The 21,042-nt window shown below is 35.6% G+C and overlaps 1 protein-coding gene across 5 annotated transcripts in view; it reads right to left on the bottom strand.

Annotated features, from left to right (window-relative positions):
* The window catches only part of ARHGAP15 (Rho GTPase activating protein 15), a 575,316-nt gene that overhangs the window by 443,540 nt on the left and 110,734 nt on the right, over window positions 1-21,042 (bottom strand). For all 5 annotated transcript variants that reach the window (XM_064484735.1, XM_010974707.3, XM_064484738.1 and 2 more), the window contains one exon: window positions 13,757-13,846. In XM_064484735.1, coding sequence (XP_064340805.1) covers window positions 13,757-13,846 — 90 coding nt within the window. The remainder of the gene's footprint in view (window positions 1-13,756; window positions 13,847-21,042) is intronic.

The raw sequence follows: 21,042 nt of genomic DNA, 5'->3' as shown, positions 1-21,042 counted from the left end.
TAATTATTAGAAGCTGACACCATGAACTGGGGTTCTGTAACCTTTTCAAAGGCCTTTTATACTGGTTAGATTTTACTTTCAAATATGTCATCTTTTCTCATAAAAATCAAACCACTGAATTTTATTGGTAGGCGTATTACTTTTATCAATTAGCTACTGCTCTGTAACAAACTAGCCCAAAATTTAGTATCTTAAAGCAATAATCATTTATTGTACAGACTGATTTCCAGAAAGTGGAGAATGGCTCTGCTTGGTCAGAAGCCTAGAAGGAAACAGTCCGGAAGATTGGAGATAAAGAAGTCAATGGCCTCATGGGAGTGGGCACAAGACTTTCAGATCACTATGTCCCACCTTACCATCTGAATGTCTATCAGAGCATAAGTACACCGGATGACTTAATCAGTAGAAGTGCTCTAACCTCTTGTCTTTAGCCACTTGGAACCTGTACAGTATACTCGTAAATGGAGTGGCCCTGGAGGCAAAGCTGAAGGCTATGCGCCGACGCAAAACCACAGCTCCCTCTAATCAAGGCTGATATAACTCCTACCACTGCTGACTGCTCAGTCTTCCAGCAGCAGAAGCAGAACTGAGCCCTTCAGAGAGACTAACCAGGTACCTTATGGCAAGTTGACTATATCAGAGCTCTTCCACCCTTGGGGGAACAGTGATTCTCCCTAGAATTGGCATCAACTCTGGATATGGCTTTGCCTTGTCTGAGTGCCTTTGCCTGTACCCAAATTCCACAGTTTTAAAAATGCCCAATTTAGCAACATGAGGTCATTCATAGCATTGCCTCAAACCAAAGAAGTGAAAGAAGCACAACACTGGGCACATGATCCTGGGATCCACTGCTCTTACTGAGTAACACTTTATTTGGAAGCAATCAACCTAATAGAATAATGGAATGACTTCTTAAAGTCTCAATCAAGGTAGTAGCTTGGGGATAAGACCCTGTTTGGTTAGGGTGCTCTACTCCAAGATGCAGTATATATACTGAATCAATATCTGATACATGTTACAGTGTCCCCAGTAGTTAGAATATTTGAATTTAAAGATCAAAAGATAGAAGCAGGAGTAGCTCCTGTAGCAACCCATTTGCACGATTGAGGCTTTTGACTTTGGCAACTTTGGCTCTGCTAGAATAGAAATTCTTGTTCCAGCAGGGAATAGTAATGGTATTGAGATAGGAAGTGGGCGGGGCAAGCCACTCAAGAAATGCTACAGCAGTTAACATCAAAATGGTGAAAGACTCAACCCCCAGTAGGCCTTGAGGCTCACAATGGTGGGAGATTTAACTTCTAGTAGAACTTAAGCTTCATTATATGCCTATTGTAATATATTAGCATGGTGAATAACATGCCTGCAGGTGCCATGGCAGTCCCAAGGCTAGCCACAAAAGGTCAAAGAGTGGGAAATGGCCAACTTCCTGGGAATCCCAGCCCCTTCCCCAGGCTAGTTAGACTGCTCCTTCTGCTTATATGCATATGAAGCTACCAAAGCCCATAAAAACGGGCAACACTGCCCCTCACGGCCTCTCTCTCTCTCCCCCTTTCATAGACAGACCGCACTATGTCTATGGAGTGTGTACCTACTTTTACTCTAATCTGAGCACCCAATCCCCCCACCTCGTGGCCTTTCTCTTGACTTTCAATGTATCTCTCTGAATAAATCTACCTTTACTCAGCTGTGGCTCCCTTTTGAATTCTTTCCTGTGCAAAGCCAAGGACCCACACTTGGCGGGGCACATCCAGGGGCTCAACCGAAGCCTGGGACACGGCCCTCCTCACGCCCCACATCCGTTTTTCCTGCATCAGTATCACTGAACTTAAAGCTATAACCACTGCTAGGTAACCATGGATACTCAAGCAGTGGACCAAAAGGCAAATAAAATAGCTCTTATACTCATGATGATAATTGGCCCTAATTATAATGAGAAGGTAAAGTTATTCCTGTACAACGGGAGTAGAAAAAATGACTCAGGAACTCAGGGAATTCACTGAGATGTGTCTTGGTGCTTCCATGCCTGGTGAGAGCAGTGAACTGTCAACTGCAGCAAACAGAGCCTGGCAATGTCAAAAAATTAAGGGCTCAAGTCTGTCACGTGTGAAAGTCTGATTCACCTCATAAGGCAAACACAACAGACCAGCTACAGACCTGACTGAGGGTGAGGAAAATCTAGAACGAATGGTGGAAGAGGTAGATAATCAACATCAAATATGGCCTCAGACACAGCTGCATGCGAGGAGTGTAGCTTATTCCACCACAACTTTTTTTATTAACTCTTTTGTACAACTTGAGGCCAGCCAACATTTTGGAAGATTCAGCAATGGATTGGGGTTAATGTGAGGTACAAATCAATTTAAGTATTGCAAGGACGGAATTGCATCAGATACTTCTTATGTCCTGCTTCTCATCCTCTTGGCTTTAAGTATGACTCCAGAGGCAGTTGGTGTAAACAGTTCTGTGAGGGCTTCAAATCCCTTTGTACTGACTGCATCTTGCTTCAAGCGTGCACCAGGTATCTTTCGCTTTCTGCCATGGATACTCTCTAGTCTAGGGAGTAGAACACACACACGTGCAGCCTGAACGTCAAGAGATTTAAAGATACTATCCCATCCCAGAGCTGACCCTAAGCCAAAGGCGTCAGAAGCTGTTGGACATATGCTTCATCCTGTCAATGCCTGGGTGGAAAATTCTGACAAGCATCCTAGTCACTCTGTGACCAACTCAATAACGCATTTCTAGTGCCTTTTTTTTTTCCTTCTCTGTTTCCCTCCTGCTATTTCTGAATTCCTACTTTCTGGGATCACCTCCCAGATAAACTAGTTGCAACACAGTTTCTAGTCTCTAATTTTGCTTTGAGGGGAAACCCTGCCTAAGCCAAAGGGCATATATGGCAAAAGTATTTGCTTAAAGAGAATTGAAACCTAGCCTCCTATGAAAGGAATGGATCCTTCCTCCACTGAGGTACAGCTGTCACTGTCATAAAATTTAGCATAAACAAATACGCCATCAAATGCCCTGCTATAAAATGTAACACCCAGCAATTACATACTAAAGGATTTAAGTTGACATCATTCATTACAGTATATGAATGATTCTCCTGGCAAAATGGGAGTTTAGTGTTAAGTAGCTCTAAAAGCTGCCAAAAGGCAAATGCTATTGAAACAAACATTAGCAACTTATGACGACAACCTGGGGCATCCTGACCATAGCGACTTTCTCTATTATGGGGCCATTAGAAACCAGCATAGGGTTGCATCCAAGTCGATTAGGAAAATAATTTACTTGAAATTTTATACTTATAGATGAAAGAGACTGGGGCATAATCATTATCGATTTTACTTTCTTTGTAAGGTTTTATTGTTGTTGTTTTTCACATCCTTTTCCTAAACAGAGACAGAGGAGCGGTAGGGAATTAAGCGATCTTTCCAGGGAAGATAAGCAAAGTTCGTCCATGAGTCAAATTAAATATTTTGAGGAAGAAAACATTTTAAGTGGCAAAAATAGGTAGTATCAAGGGTGATATCAAGTATGCATTCACAGAGTGAAACCTTTAACCAAGAATTTAAAAATAAAACCCACAGTCTTACTTAAAAAAAATAAGCATTTACAAGTTGTCTTGCAAAGGATAATATTCGTTTGATATTATGATTCTCCAAATTTAGTGCAATGGATTTTTGTTATCTGTCTTTCACTAAATCATAAGGTGGTTTAATGATAGAGGCAAATATCCAGTAGAAACTGAATATTAACTATTAAATATCATCCCTGAGAATTCAGGATTAAAATTCAATTTTCCTCCTGGGGTAATATTAACTCATTACCTCCTATAATCTTCAAGGACTTGTGATCTATATAAATATCCACTTTAAGGATAAGGATTTTCATTACATACAATGAGACATTCTACAGTTATTAGAAACTTAAGACATACACTAATATTGCAAAGATAACCTTATTGCTTCTGATTAAGAATGTGTTAATGCACTGGAGCTTGAGAACCATCAAAATTTCTTAAATTACATTTTAACTATTTTATTTTTGATAAAAAGTACAGTATGAGCAGAGTATTTATCGTTTAATTTGTGAATCCATGAAGAAAGATGACTTCATAAGTCTCTGAGTCATTAACAATTAATCAGATTTCTTCAATATAACAATTAAATGACTGAGAAGAAATCTTGAATTTTATGAAGCCCTATACGTTTCTCTCTTTTGACACTGTAAATTATGTTATTTCCAAAATCAAACTCAGTGAGTGGTAACTTAAAAAAATTCATGCTTAGATCCAAATGAGGGATTACAGCATCTCACGTATATTCCTATTTAAGCAATACAGTATATCTTTAGATTCAATAAATCTTCCTAATATTTGACTACATATTTATTTTCTAACAGAAATGAGTGTCGATAAATTTATCAGTCAATAACAGCCAAGAATAACATCCTTATGTAAGCCATGGAAAATACACTTTCATGTTCAGGACAAAAAATATACAAATGTGTCATTGCCTCCCTTGAATCCTTCATTCCACGACACGACAGAGAGGACTGCCATCAGATGAATGGCATCTAGGGCCAGGGGATTTCAGCCTTATATTTTACCATGTAAAGAGAGCCCTCCTTTGAATACCTCGCCAGAGCACCCGGCCAAATCAAATCAGCAAAGCCAGTGTTGAAACGCCAACTAGCCACCAGATGGCAGCAATGCTTTTATGAATAATGCAGCATTATGTGCAGTCCATCTAAGATTTCCTATGTTAATAATAGAACAACCCTTACTTTAGTAAAAGGGCAGATTTGCTCGTAATGAAGCCAGCCATTTTTTTTCATGTCCCTAGTAATATTTTGTGGGGTCTGTTTTCTTTCTAGTATTTGGGCCCCCCAAAATATTTTCTTACACACTGAACATTAAATTGCTGTTGAATTTAATTTTGATATCATGGTAAAAAAATGCCTGTGGCTTGAAACAAATATTTTCCTTTCTGATGGACAAAAAACATCTGCGGTTGTAAATGTTCCAGTGTAGCTGTCAAAAGAGAAGGGTTTCACATAATTTCCTGCTACCGTCATCAGTACATCCTACACATCAAAAGAGCGTGTTCATAACCTCCCTTTCCACGAATTGATTTCAAACCTATCACAGATCTCAAATATCAGAAGTTTGTCTTCTATTTGATCGTGGGTGTGAGAATTTTGAAAAATGAAGCATTGCTTAAATTCAAATTAAAAATAATCCCCCAAACTACGAAGCTCTATATTACTTGGGAAGGGAATCCTCAATATCAGTATTTCTTTCCCTTTTTGAGCTGTTTGCAGCATTTGTTAATTTTCCCACTGTAATTTTTTTTCTTTTTTTTTTTTTTTTTGGTTTGCACGTGTTCACCAAGGAAGTCAGACTGTTAGAATTTCTCCCAGTGCTGGAAATGAAATGTTAGGCAAAGCAGTGGGACTAAGGCCAAGGATCTAATAGCTCTCTACTAAAAAAAAATTCATCTAAACCCTCAAAGTGAATGCCCCTTCCCTGGTCAATTCACCTCACACTGATCTGTTATCTGAAAACAGTTCAAACAGCTTCCTTCCTGATCCCTCCCCAGCAACAGGCATTTCATTTCACTGTTTCACTTAGGTCATCTCTCAACATCCTGTTTTGTTAAGATAAAAGAGCAGCCCCCTCTTCTCTTCAAATACAGAGAATCCTTAACTGTCCTGCTGTGGTCATAGCCTTGTTTTTGAGTGTTCGTTTTCTACTGAACTTTTAGTAACATATTTAACTCATATTTTGAGAGACTGCATAGAGTCTACAAGTGGCCTCTCCAGTTCTGTATGAATACTGGCATTTTCCTTCCATCTTAAACTTAGTTATTTTTTTTCCTTGTGTTCATTTCAAACCTTTGTTTATGGATGCTTGCTTTGTTATTTTCTTACACTGCTCTAAACATTGCTCTGAGGTTTGAGAGTTTTGCCCACCACTGCCTGGATTTTTCTCCTGCTCAGTGGCTTGTGGCCTATAAACACTGCGAATATATTTTTTTCTCTTGCCTTCAGATCCAGCCTCATTACCTTATGTTTCTAAAAACTGAATGGCATCGGCTATTTATCTGCCAGTGATCCTACGCTATCCAAAAGCACTCAGTTTTATTTCACCCTGTGTCATCCTTATGGACAAGCTATAAAATGTGATACCGTTTACTGGCCCCATCTATTATGTACCAGTTTTAGAGATTAAATCATTCCTTTTTCTGGAAGAAGCCTGTTTGCTATTAAAAAAAAAAATCATATTCATCATGAAATAAACATGGCTGCTCTCTTTTAGAAATATAAAAAAAAGAATTTTGAAATAGATATGAAAAAGGGGTCAATTGGTTTGAATGTTGTCTTGTTAGCATCAGTGTAGTATCTTTTGTACTTTACAAGATGAACATCACAATTGGAAAAGCCGTAACACTTGAAGATTCTACTCTGATGCTGTGAAGTCCCTCTGTGGTGGTGGTGGCTTTCCTTCAGGTGGGTGTTCTGAAGCGCCAGTTTTGATACTGTGTAGCTCAGCTAGCCTCACTCTAGTTTAGTGGATGTGGGGAACTGTACTGTTAGCCCATGTATGGCACAGTGACCAACTCCAGCTCTGTCAAAACGTCAAGCAACAGAGTGTGTTCCGCAAGAGGAGGGGACTTACATTATGATGTCAGTAAGTGAAGAACAGCATGTTGCATTTAGCTTGGTGTCAAACTAAAATCCAGAATTTATTCCAAATGCACAACTCTTATCTTTGAGCAGATGGAGCCAGCTATTACAGAAGGCAACATGAAATGAGCTAACCAGTGATGTAAGCCCATTAGGTCACATGCATCCATTCTTCTGCTAAAATGATAAACGTATAAGAAGCCAAGCTGACATTTTCTTTTATATTTACATTTTAAATTTTGATTTATTTTATTGTGGAACCTTAAAATCTGGGTTCTCTTGGCTAATTTGGGACTCAAATGTACTAGTGTGGCTATTGTCAATCTTTACTGTCACCCAGTTGCATTCTGCTTTGAAGATAGCTTAAAAAGAAATGAATACAATGAGACAGCACTATGCCCTTTGGTAGTCAGTGTAATAAAGAAGATGTTTAAATGGGTCCATATCCTCACAAACCACCAGGCTTCATGGAATCACCAGGCAACATATGCTTGCCATTGTTTTCTTTAATAATGCACTCAATGTATCAGTATCTTAATTCTGTACTTGAGATTATACCTGTTTGTTTAAAGAGATCTTTATTATTTCTCAAAAGTTAAACCATAAAAAAGACAGAAGTTCTTAAGTAATGTCTGAATAAATAGGCATGTTCTCCATTTGAGAGGTGTACTTGGCATCAATCAGCCTATTTCTGTTTCTCTGTTCATCAGTCAGGCTAACATGCTCTTTGGGTCTCACCTTAGATTCTTGCAATCAAATTTATTTCCTGCCCCCAGGCTCTCTCCTTTGCAGTAAATCTTATACACCTCTGACATTAATATTCCTAAATCAAAGCCCCAATTATAAAAATTATATCATTCCATTCATCAAAATTCTTCTGTGCAATCCCACTGACAAAGATGAAGCCAAAATCATAAAAATAATTATATCTCTTCCTCTTCAATCAGAAAAAAAAAGTGCTGCCCTAATAGCTCAGTAGAGGAATAAAAAGAGTTACTATTGCCTCTCATTTCTGGGCAAAGTTGCTGCTCTTGTCTCTAAGTTCCCTTTTGCAAGATGCTCTCTCTCAATAGCTTGGGAGAGGCTTTCAGGGCAAAATGCTTTTCTTAAAGTGTCAAACCAGATGTGACATTGATTAAAAAGCTTGTACTGATTAGATATCACACTAATTGTACTATTTACTTATAGAATAGGATATTGAAAATAACTTCAGTAAGGTTTGAAGACACACATTCTTAGTTAGACAATGAATGAAAAGATTTTCACATAGTGTATTTACTCTTAGTCTCTTGGTTAAGTTCACGAGGTAGCAGAGAATACATGTGGAGCAGAGATCCTGAATTGTACTTCACAGATGCCTACCCTCTATCCATATTCTTCCAAAATCCACATCTGGAATTGTTCTCAAAGCACTATGAGATGGTGTGGTCAGAAGATGAATACAACCCAGTCTTATTTATACTGAAAATCAGTCTTTTGGAGTAGCTTTCAAATACTGGGCTGCTTCACTTTAACCTTAATACAGATGGGAGGCAGGTGAAGTAAAGCTTATCTATTACTTCCTTTGTGTGAAAAACTAAGCTGGAGGAGGGATCCTGCCCTGGGTTCTACATAAAGTTATGACTGACATCGTCAAAACTGGAACACAGGTCCCCAGACTCCTGTACTCTCTCCACTGCACCTCCTGAATGATGGATGAATATCTAATAGGTAGATAAAATGATTGGGGACAAGCACGAAAGCAAAAAACAACTGTATTAGACATTAATGCTGCTCTTACTCTGGTTTATTTTTAATGCCATGCTTTTTAAGATACTGTGAGTAATTCTCTAAAGTGAAACCAGCTTTACTTGAAATCTAATGCATATATGAATGTGAAGAATCATCCTTTTGCATTTAGTCTAACTATAAGCATTGAAAAATGAAAGAGAAATTTGGTAAAAGCTCAGATTTATTTTAAACCATCACTTTTAACAGAAGGAAATGGATAAAAGCAAAATATCAGTAGTTCTCCTTTTGGCTTAAAATGACATTTTCCAAGATGTTATTAAATTATCTTCGCATTAATAAACTTAAGTAGTACTTAAAGATTTTAAGCTAAGACATATTCAGATCAGGAAGAGCAATCAAATTATGTTTAAATGCAAAGCATATCCATGGAAAATATTACATGAATATGTTTAATATATATCATAGCTAGAAGACTCCATCCAAAGTCAGAAAAGAAATACAAGTAATGATTAATCTATTCGGAGATTTACTTTACTTTTAGGGACAAAACCCAGTCCCATGAGATATTTTTATACATTAAAAAAAGAATCTCAAATCCAGAAAATTTGGCCATAATTTTTGTTGAGTTATAAATCTGTGGTAGGAGAAAAACTGACTTTCACCTTCTTGAGTCACTTAATCTTTTCTGCCTTTCAAGCAGGCAATTGATATAGTTCTAATCAGCCATAATTCATTAATAGTAGAATTATCTTATTTAAAGCACATAATCTATAAATGAGCCTGCCTCATGTTTATGGGTGAAGTTTTTAAATTGTATTTTTAAACAAATCTCAGAAAAACTGAGTCATAGTCTGGCTCTGAGAAAAGTTACGTTTTTACAGTGGGAATGGCTACATTATTTTAAATGAGTAATCATCTACTGTTTTATATGTTGTAATGGAAAGGACCAAGAAAACAGATAGTAGTTTTCTTATTCTTTATCCCATATTTTAAAAAGGGACTCGAGTTGACACTAAAAATCATCTTGCAGTACGGAGCCAATAAATGTATACTGTGAGCACAAATTCTTAAAAATGTTTTATGGCAGTAAATTTTATATATATATATATATATATATATATATATATATATATTTTTTTTTTTTTACTAAAAAAAGCAACTCTAGCCTTAGCAGTAACCACTGAATTGGTTTAAAGGTGTCCAGTCTTCTGATTTAAAAAAAAATACGGGATATAGTCTCTGTAAATTCTTTGGGGAGGCAAAACTAATTTACATGTCAGGAATAAAGAATATTTCAGTGCTAAATTAAACGGCATGAAATTAATTCAGCGCTTGGGACCACCTTATATTTAATAAGGGGGCAGCCCCTTGGAAGTTGGGAATGTTTTAGAGATGTATCATGTATTTATTTGATAGCCGTGTCATGAACTCCTTTTCCCCAGACTTCTAAAAATGTTTTGCTCAGAGAGCCTTATGTTCAAAGGAAGGAAGGAAACCTGAGTGAAAATTTTCCTTCAACTTTGAAACAAGAAGGTATTAAAAGTTTAAAAATTACTTATTGTTATAAATTGTTTTGCAGCCATTTTCTCAGTTGAGCTTCCTATTGAAAAGCTTTGTAAATGCTCGATGTGTCTATGAGGGAAGGCAAGAAGGTGACGGAAGCACTGCTTGTGTTCCGGATGCTGCGTGACAACGCTGCCACCCTTTCACATGGTTTTATTTAGTTATTACAACTATCTCTCTGTAAATGACATTTAGGATTATTTAAGATTATGCTGTAATCCTTTTAATCCTCAGTGCTTTAAATTTCAGGCTAAACACCAAAGAGCAAACTAGCACTTAGCAGGAAGGTTTAAAACATGTGATTGGAACATATATCTTTTTATTCACTCTTCCCCTGATGAAGACCTAGTGTTGTTCTTCAGTTAACTAAGAAAACCTGTACCACAGTTCATTACAAATCACTCGGTTGCTAAATGCTTTCTCAAGCTACATCAGACTTGTGATGGCCCTTGACAATTATGTTAAATACAGAACTGAACAAAAGTGAGCAGCAATGAACATTTACTAGTTTAACTGAGAACGTGTATGACCTTTTTAATAAGTACAATGTGTCTTTCAGTGTCGGTTTGTAGTTGTATGAAAGTGGTCACTATTTCAGTGTCAAGCTATTAGATGCAAGTATACAGAGACAGGTAACATATATGCATACAGGCATGTACATTTTTACTTTTTAGACATATTATGACTTGTTTATGTGTACTTTATTATAGAAGTTGTTAATGATTTTTTAAAAATACATTATTTATTATTAAGGCCAGTTACGCCAAAAACTGTTCTCAAATAGGCAGATGTTCTTGAACTTAGCCAGTGAGCACCACTCTGATTTACTGAGAGTAGGTAAATAACCAAACCTAATTAATTAATACTGCCACTGTTATGTTACTACAGACCAACCAAATAAGATTGAATTCATATCAGGATTTTTAAAAATACTTGGACTATGAAGAAAATCTAACTTTTAATACAAAAAGAAAAAGAAAAATCTCAAATGTCTAAGTGGCATAAATAAAGGAAACAAATGAAATTCTCCCATTTTTTGTGTCGCAAATGGTTGCTTATGAGGCTGTCAAGTATATCCCAGGCACATAATTTTTTGTTTATTTTCCTTTTCATTTAAAGTTCAACTTCTCTACAGACATTATAATTATGTGGCATTTAATTGCTAATCCATCAACTTTTTAAAGACAAATTTCAAATTTTAAATTATTTCCAATTTTGCTCTGCTTTGATTTTTCTTGAACCAAAAATCTCAATAGTCATTTGCTATCTGTAATCTATAATTCATGGACTAAGATTGAACACCAAGCCTAATTCAAACTTGGAATTCTAAAGCTATTTCTGATGTAGCACATCCGCCGAAGCTGTGATGGTCTTTCTGAGTCTGGAGGAAACACTTCATTATTTTATAGGTAATGAAACCCTTGTACACACACACTCAAATACCCAACAATGCCTTAATACCATGTTTTTGAGGCATAATCATGTTTATTCTGATCAGTTGAGACTTAGACCAGCTAATGTATCTAATCAAATATTGATGCAAGTCATCTAGATTTAGCTCTCTGGCAAATCCTTCCCAAGGCTTTTTTGTTAACAGAACTATAAAAGCTATTTATATTGTTCCTCTCAAAAGGCTTACTTTTGTAGGTTGTCTCTATGGATACGTATTAGTAAATTTTACCTAAGCTCATGTGCTTAGGTGATGACAAGATTTTAGCATGATAAGAAAACCATGTGATTCACCCCAAAAAGAATGAAGCAGGAAATGACATCTGAATCTTTCTTTCGTTTTGTTATTCAAAACATCCTCACAATAACCTCTTGTTTCTCTAAACCAAAGGTACAAGACAAAAAAAGATAAACTAGACATGTAAGAACACTGAAGTCCCGTGAACTGTTCTGGTACCTTACAAACAAAACTAGCTGGCAAGATTTTCACCACCAAAAAGCTACAAAGGGAGAATAATTTAATATCTTTGGAAGTACCTATATTCAGAGATATGAAAAATGAGTAAAACATTACAACAGGTAGTAAGTCACACTCAGAAAAGGTTAGGATGATACATACCATCAGTATAGGTGGTTTAAATATATGTCGATACATATTATATTCATAGCTATGTAAAATTATACTTAAATATTTTTCTTCCATATTTGCAGCCCTGTACACATCATATATATTTGATTATCATCCTCATTTGTGATTTAACTTAACTCTTTGTAAGTTTAACAGCGGGAACTGAAAAAGTTTGCCTTAGGCCAACTTGGAGGGTTTCTATTGTCCAAGAATTATGTCAATCCCAAATTTTAATGACTTATAACATCAGTGATTAGGATGTTAAATTCACAATACATAATAAAACTAAACCATTTAGCTCACCCTACCCTGTTCATAACTAGTCACACTGACCATCTAGATTGTCATAGAGGCTAGGATTATAACCACTAAATTTTCTTATTTATGGCAGAATAACAAAAAAAGCAAGAAATTGCAAGACAGACTATATCATTGTTCTACAATTCCTCACTTTAAATCAAAATTTAATTTTACTTCTTGATTCTGTAAATTCATAATCAGTTTTGCTTTAGTCCTTTTATCTCTAAGCAAATATGTTTAGTTTTCTTTTTTTCTTTTTCTTTTTTCTTTCTTTCTTCGTCTTTTTTTTTGGTTAACAAGAAATCTCTACCATGTAAAAAATGAACACCAATGTAGAATTCAACTATTAGAAAAATAAGTTTTTCCAGAATATGTTGAAAGTGTTTTTTGTTTTGTTTTATTTTTTAATTGAGTCCAAATTATTTTGATAGACCTAATTTAGCATCTGGAAAAAGCAAAAGCAAACTAAAAACCAGTTTTTTTTTTCTCCCAGTGAGAATTCCAATAAGAAATGTCATGTACTCACATACTTCTATAACACTCAATACATTCATTTTAATGATGCATTTAAGAACAGAGTTGATTTTTCTTCAAGGGCTAAAATGGTCTTAGAAGACATTTAATATAATAATTATAATAATCTAGTTCCTACTAAATGATATAAAATCTAAAATATACCTATAAAGTTATTGGTTACTTTGGAAATATAAAAGTAAATTAAATTTCATATAAATATAGAAAAAGATCAACCTCCATAATCTGAAGTTATTAATTGCCAAAGGGATTTTAGTAACATCATATGTGAAATATTGTTTTCCCATTTCCTTTCTTTCAAGGATTTCATCTGGTTCTTTCCATTCAAAGGAACATGATTGAAATTATTAATCATAGTTATTTTTTCCAAAAAAATTAAATTATACAATATGAAAAATCTAATTTTTATAGCTGTTCAGAGCTCTCCTTCCCTCTAAGTTACACTGTTAAATGTAATTTATGACCAGAAGGCAGGAATGGCAATGAATGCAAATAGTTTATTATAATTAGTGAATCTTACTTTGTGTATGTCTGAAAGTTCTACATTAAATCTGTTTAAGCTAAGCATTCTAGGTTTGTATCCCAAATAGCTACCAAATACATGGCAAAATTCAGTGACCTATGGGTATATAATTAATGAACACACAATGTATATTTTGTGTGTAGATAGCAACCAGTTACCAGGGAAAAACAACAAAACAACCAAAATTCAACAAGGAAGAAAAGCCAGTTTTTCACAATGACCTTTGCACAACTAGCTCATGCACATGAAAAAACCATAACAAAGTAGTCTTGTTTTAATTACCCAAGAGAGCTCAGATTTAAAAGTAAGAAGAATAAATTGAATCTATGTAACATTCTTACCTGAAAGACATTCTTTCTGCTTGATTTTTCCTTGGCCCATTCAATATGTGCCCCACACAAATCCACACTTTCTGGTTTGTTCCCAGTTTTCTGTAAACAAAAATGCAATAAGAATAAAAAGCAAACAACACTGGTGATGCATGTAAGGAAAAATAAAATTTGATTGACTTAGCAGTTGTGTATTTATGGTGTAAAGCTTTTCTTTTTTTTTTTTTTTCTTTTTCCAGTTTCAAATATACATCCTCACTCATGCTCATTGCAACATTATTTTCAATAGCCTAGACATGGAAATGATCTAAGTGTCCATTAGTGGATGAATGGATAAAGAAAAAATCAAACTCATAGAAACAGGGTTGTTACCAGGTGCTGGGTTAATGAAAAGATGTCTGTCAAAGGGCAAAAACTTTCAGTTATAAGATGAGTAAGTTCTGGGGATCAAATGTACAGCATGGTGCCTATAGTTAACATTATACTGTATACTTGAAAATTGCTGAGTAGATCTTAAATGTTGGAACCACATATACACAAAAGGTAACCATGTGAGGTGCTGAATATGTTAACTAGCTTTAGTGTGGTAATCATTTCACAATATATATCATATCATCACATTGTACACCTTAAACTTACACATTGTTATTTATCAATTATATCTCAATAAAGATGAAGAAGTAAAAAACAAATTTAATAAATATTAAGTGCCAACTGTACACCTTTTAGAAATTCACATTTCAGACCTTTAAGACTATACACATAAGCATAATGTGTATCTGTATACAGTAAATTTAATTTAGATCAAATATTATTATAGCATATGCTTCCTTTTACACAATACAATGTGAGTGTTATTTAAAACTTGTTTTTAGTTCAGTAATTCATAATAATCAATTATTGGATATCCTCTATATTTGCCTCTTCATACTTTCATTTAGTTCAAGTGAACCACACTTACATAACTTTAAATTTGCATAACTTCAAACATTAAAAAAAAAACTTACCTGTTTGGGAAATTTCTTTCCTATTTTTAAAGAAAGTTATGGCACATTTCAAAGACTCCAACTATTTTCATATGTTCTGAGCTATTCTAGATTTTCCTATAGATAAGTTTAGTTTTCTCACCTTTCAGTAGAATACTTTAAAATTTTAGTATACAAAGCTTGTAATTTTTAAGTAGAAATCTTGTTTTAATGCAAATGAAGAAAGGGTAGCAGGGTGGTGGGGAAGGGAGATGGAGTCTACACTTTTTAAATTGAGGTATATTTGATTTACAATATTGTGTTAGAGAGTTTCAAGTGTATAGCAAATTGATTGGGTTATACATGTTTATGTATATATCTATATACTTTTTCTGATTCTTTTCCATTATAGTTTTTATAAGATATTGAATATAGTTCCCTATGTTATACAGTAAATCCCTGTTGCTTATCTATTTTATATATGATAGTGGGCATCTGTTAATCCCATACTCCCAATTTATCCCTCCCCCACCTTCCCATTTGATAACCGTAAGTTTGTTTTCTATGTCTATGAGTGTTTCTGTTTTGTAAATAAGTTCATTTGTACTATTTTTTAGATTCCACATATAAATGATATCATATAATATTTGTCTTTGTCTGGCTTACTTCACTTAATATGATAATCTCTAGGTCCATCCATGTTGCTGCAAATGGCATTATTTTATTCTTTTTTATGGCTGAGTAGTATTCCATTCACCTGTTGATGGACACTTAGGTTGCTTCCATGTCTCAGCTACTATAAATAGGTGCACTATAAACACTGGGGTGTAGGTATCTCTTCGAATTAGAGTTTTCATCTTCTCCAAATATATGCTCAGAAGCATACAATATTTTTAGACAATATTTTTAACAGTATAAACTTTAGGTTAAAACAAAATTATGGAAGAATGGTAGAAATGGTATAAGAAATCTGTCCACAATTGTTGCCTCATAGCCACCATATTTTATCAGTTTAATAGAAATGGTCTATTTTTCAAAAAAAGCCAGAAATATGGAATTTTTAAATTGTAAATTGTGAGGGTTTTTTTTTTTTAATTTTGGCAACTCAATAAAAATGTCTTTGGAAACACTGTACAGGCCAAGCATAAGTTTCCTTCAGGATAAATTCAGCTGGCAGGACAGCAATTGATAGCATACCATTCCTTTGTTATTTAGTAATAATTTCATGAGAAACTAATCAAGATGAGCATGCCCAGGGGGTGGGTATAGCTCAGTGGTAGAGTGTGTGTTTAGCATGCAGGAAGGAGTTCCTGGGTTCAATCCCCAATACCTCCATTAAAAAAAAAAAAGATGAGCATGCCTCTTATGGATGCTTCAGAAAGTGAAGTATTTTTACTATTTTCCCACACTCTGCCACCCAGGTGATCACTGTCGTGAAAAATCTCAAAGCACGATAATGATCTTCATTGTTGAGTGATTTATGACATGGAAAAACTAAGAACAACTTGCCTCTTCTACGGTAAATTAAATTATGGGATACTCAGAACCAATAGAAATAACCATCAAAACAAAATGCACATACAACAAAAGAGGTTATCGTTCCCATATAATGCAGTCAGGATAAAAAGATGGAATAATTTTATATAAGAACTTTCTATAGGCCAGACACTTCTCTATGTGTTTACAGCTGCCAGTTCACTTAGTTCTTATAATACCTATATGAAGTAGGTACTGTTATTATTGCCATGTTACAGGTAAGAAAATATGACGAAATGGTTAGGTAAGCTTCCCAAGGTAACACAGGTAGAAAAGGAGGAGTCAGGATTTAAATGCAAGCTGTGCCCTTCCACAGTATGTTTCTAACACCATGTAGTCCTTGAAAATTGAATATACGCTATAATCATATTCATGGTAAAACATGAAACATTTTGGGAAAAGATATGCCTTTCTTACTAGACTCTAGTACAGACACATTGATCTTGTTTTTGACCTTCTCTGTTAAACTTGATCTACCCATTGGGCCTTTATACCACCTGCTTACCTGGAATAATTCCCAATTGTCACATGGCTGACTCCTTCTTGTCCATCAGGTTCCAGCTAAATGTCACCTTGTCAGAAGTCTTCTCTCTGACTGCCTTATATAAAAGAGTGGCATTCCAGCACTCCTGATTACACCGTGGGTCACTATTTATTTTAATTTCACCACAGTCTTTCTCCTAACTGAAATTTACATATACATAGACTACCTATTTTTTCGCCCACTAGAATTTAACTGCCTGAGCTGGGACCTTGTTTGCCTTTTCTTCCACTATTTTCCCTAATGTATGAAACAGTGCCTGGCACACAGTTATTGTTCAATGAATATTTGCTAAATTCATGAATGGAGGAAAACACCAAAATGCAACTAGTTTTGTGCTTTGGAAGAAAGGTTTGAGCATCTTAAAATTCCTGATGCTTTCTGTGATTTAGCAAAATGATAAACAGTTTAATGGACTCTTTGCGGATTGAACCTAGAATTTCACAGAATCACTCAATAAATGTTTACATATGTCTGCTAAGTGTCAGAGTGTTAGCCACTGTGTCAGACACTGGAACTCCAGAGACAGGATACTGACTCTTCCTTTAAGAATTCCACACTAGCCTCAGGTCTGTATAATTTTCTGCAGACTCTCTCTCTCTCAAAGAGAGAGAAAACTAGAGGATGCCTGTGGGTAAAAAGCAATCTAAGCTTTGCCAGTGTTCTTACCGTCTAGCTCTGCCAACCTGTAACTGTTCTCATCAGCATCATATACTAAATCCCATGGCTTTGACACCTGGCTTGGGTTTATCGCAGTCTGAACTCTGTCCATCACTCTCAGTCACCTCCTAGTGCTCATGCATGTGACCTTGATCCATCTCTTACATTCTTCATGAGCTCACTGCTTCACCTCCTCTCCGCGTTAGCAATCTTCATTCTACTTTTCACCTAACAAATCCCAATTTCTGAGTCTTCCTTACTCCCATCCTGTTACATTTGGTTTTGAGGTTACTGAGATCGGCAGACCTTTGTGTGTTCTCCCAGTCTCTCAAGTCCTTTCTGGTTTTACTTTCTTTTATGTCCAAGCCTGTGTACCCGCTTCAGCAGTCACTTCAGCCACTCTCTCTCCCTTTTTCTCTCTCCCTCTTCTCTCTCCCTCATTCAATGACCCACTCTACTCTCTCATCTATTTTTTCTTCTACAGTCTTCCTCATATTCCTTAATTCTGGAGAAATAACTTGACTACTCAGTGTAATAACATTATAAATAATGGCCACCTACTTATAAGAGGCTTTTGACTCTATTTAGCAAAACTTTCATTATTATTATTGTGAGAAGGACATTTAAGGTATCCATGAAATCATTGCCAAGATGAATGTCATGGATATTTCGCTGACTTTTTACGTGTTCCTAGTCAGTTTCTACTCTTCCTCAAGGCACGTTTTTCCCAGAGCTTTACTTTTTCAAATTGGTCTACCAAATATTTGGCTTACTTCTAATTCACAGAGATCATAAAGCCCTTGGGCTAGAACGTTTACCATTCTTCCCACTTTCATAGTCGGTCTGTGCAATCAAAATGAACAAACACAAACTTTAATTCATTTCTGTATGCCTTGCCTTCTGAAAGCTTTACATCAGTTTCTGATTTATTCCTGACAACAATCTTGTGAACGTATCACCATTGCCTTCAACTGACATGTGACGAAGCTCAAGCAGGGAGTGGCTACGTGCCTTAAATAAGCTCACACATTTAATAAGCTCCCCAGCTGAGATATGAACTCCTTATTATCTGATTCCAAGTCCCAAGTGCTTGATCACAACACAGCACACTGCCTCCCTTCCATACCTACCCTTTCCTCCTACTAGTTCACATAATGCCCTTTTTAGGTCCCAAAATAGAAATTAACATTTTCTATTTCTTCCTTGTGTCATCATTTCCTGTTTTTACTTCTGGTTCCCAGAATTCTGGATGAGGGTCGGTAACTCTGGTCCACCTGTTTAATAAATGCCCATGTTTGGGCATGACAGTGGCATCTATGAGCATCAAAATTATCTGCCCTGTCAGTTCCGTATAATACATGAACAACTCACAAGGCAGGTCCTGTTTTCCCTGAGAGGAAGAGATGCTCCTTCTTTTGTGCAAGGTTTATTTCTCTCTAGTTCCTAATTCCATCCAATCTCACTCCTTATTGCCTCTCAAATGGATTATATGCTCTAGCCTATAACCACACTCAAGTCACTCCTGTTTAAAAAATGGAAGAAAGCAAGTATCACCCTACAACTTCACTTTATCTCAGTCTCATCTACTTCCCTTGCATTATTGTCAGGACTCTTTAGAGTTTGCTGCAGTCATATTCTCTGTTTGCTCATATTCTATTCTCTTCTCAACCCACTGCAGCCTTTTACTCCCTTCCCTGACTAATCTAAAATGTTTTAACCATTAAGATCAACAGAAGCAGCCTGGTGCTTTCTCTCCTGTCAACATTCTACTGGAACTCGGTATTACTAGACTCTGCAGGCCCTTCTCCTTAAAATCCCGTCTCTCAGTCATGGAGACATTTTCTTTCCAAATTCTCCTTTCACCTTTTATACTCTTCTGTCTCTGTCTTTTCTTTTCTTTTCTTTTCTTTTCTTTTCTTTTCTTTTCTTTTCTTTTCTTTTCTTTTCTTTTTTCTTTTCTTTTCTTTTTTTTCTTTCTTTTCTTTCCTTTCCTTTCCTTTTCTTTTCTTTCTCTTCTTCATCCCATTTCTTGAATGTTAGAAATTCTTGGTTTATGGTTCAAGTCCTTCATTATTTCTCATGGTTTACATGTTTCCTATGGGTTTTGTCCTATGGTCTGATCTGTCACTTATAAATATGTTGACTCCCCAGTGGTTCCTCTGGCCCCCAGCTCCCTCCCATGTGCCAGAACTGTATTTTCTAACTAACTACCATTAGGATGGCACACAGATAACTCATGTAATCACCATCTCCATTTTTTCCTACTGTTTGCCTTGGTTAATCATTCCTTAATCCACTTCACTTTTGTCACTTTTTTAGTTCTCCCCTTTCCCCCAGTACCTACAACCAAAAGATTCAAAGCCTAAATTCCAGAGCTAGATCACAATCTCATTTGAGTTCTTATTTTCTCTCATCTGAATTCTTCACCTTGCTGCTCCTGCCAAGACCAGTAAAACCCTTTTCAATTAATTCTCCACATTTTGATTTTTTTTTCCTAAAACACAGCAATGCTAAATTCATGGCAGTTTCCAAAATGCAACATGATTTTATGACTCTGTACATTGGGGATCTGAGTAAGCATGCACCCTTTTCATCTGAAACACATTTATTTTCTCTTCAATACATTCTCCCTGCCTCCTATCTGCTCATTTTCATGATGCAACTCCAAAATAACCTCCATGAGGCTCTCCTTTACCTCTGCAGGCACAGTTACCATTTCTTCTCACCGTCTCCCCTACTCTGAAACACACTTTTTTCTTTTTAACAATTCTTTTTGTTTTCCACACATTGAAATTACTTTTCAGTGTGTCTCTTTCCTCCAGCTAAACAATCAGAGAACAAGCTAGCTTTGGCCTGAGACTTATTTTCCCAAAATCTAGCAAAGTGGCCCAAAATATGCACTCAGCAAAAAATTTGTTATTTGTTTGATTAACTTATGAACTGGATGGAGAATTACAATAGAAAATGTCCAAATTCATTCCAATGCATTAATAAATAAAATTAAATAATACATCTCAGAATGACAGTCTACAAAATGAGAAATACATTGTGTACATAAAATCACAATATTCCCATTTATTCTGACCTTTAATAAGACTGACCATATGGAAAAATTAAAGCAAATAATAGAGATCTGGGGGGAATTTAAAAGTATGCCAGAAAAAAACAAGTGGTTCGGGTAAAAGTCAAGCAAATAAAAATACTAACCTCAAGAAAAGAAAACTAAGAGAAGTAGAGGAAGGATTATATAGAAGTGATCCTAATAAATAGTTCATTTTTAAAAAGTTAAAGCAGAAGGACCTAGGCTTGAAGAACAACTTGAGGGACTAGGCTTTATTAGATGCGAAAATTATTGGTGTCAAAGTGTTGTTAAATATTGGAATAAGTTGTTCAGAAAAGTTGTAGAATTTATTTGGAAGACAATCAAGATTTTATTCAAGAAGTCTGAAATTAAATGATCCTTTAATAGAAAACATATTTCTGATTCCACAGCTATGAAATACATAAAAAGTCTGCTGATGAACTACATGATGCCAATGTATCATATTGCACATCATTATAAAAATATACTTTAAAAAGTTGACTAAAATTGAATT

This window comes from Camelus dromedarius, chromosome 4 (genome assembly GCF_036321535.1).
Source record: "Camelus dromedarius isolate mCamDro1 chromosome 4, mCamDro1.pat, whole genome shotgun sequence".
NCBI lineage: Eukaryota > Metazoa > Chordata > Mammalia > Artiodactyla > Camelidae > Camelus > Camelus dromedarius.
The sequence above is the reverse complement of the archived record's forward strand: the minus strand, read 5'-3'. Positions and strand labels throughout refer to the sequence as shown.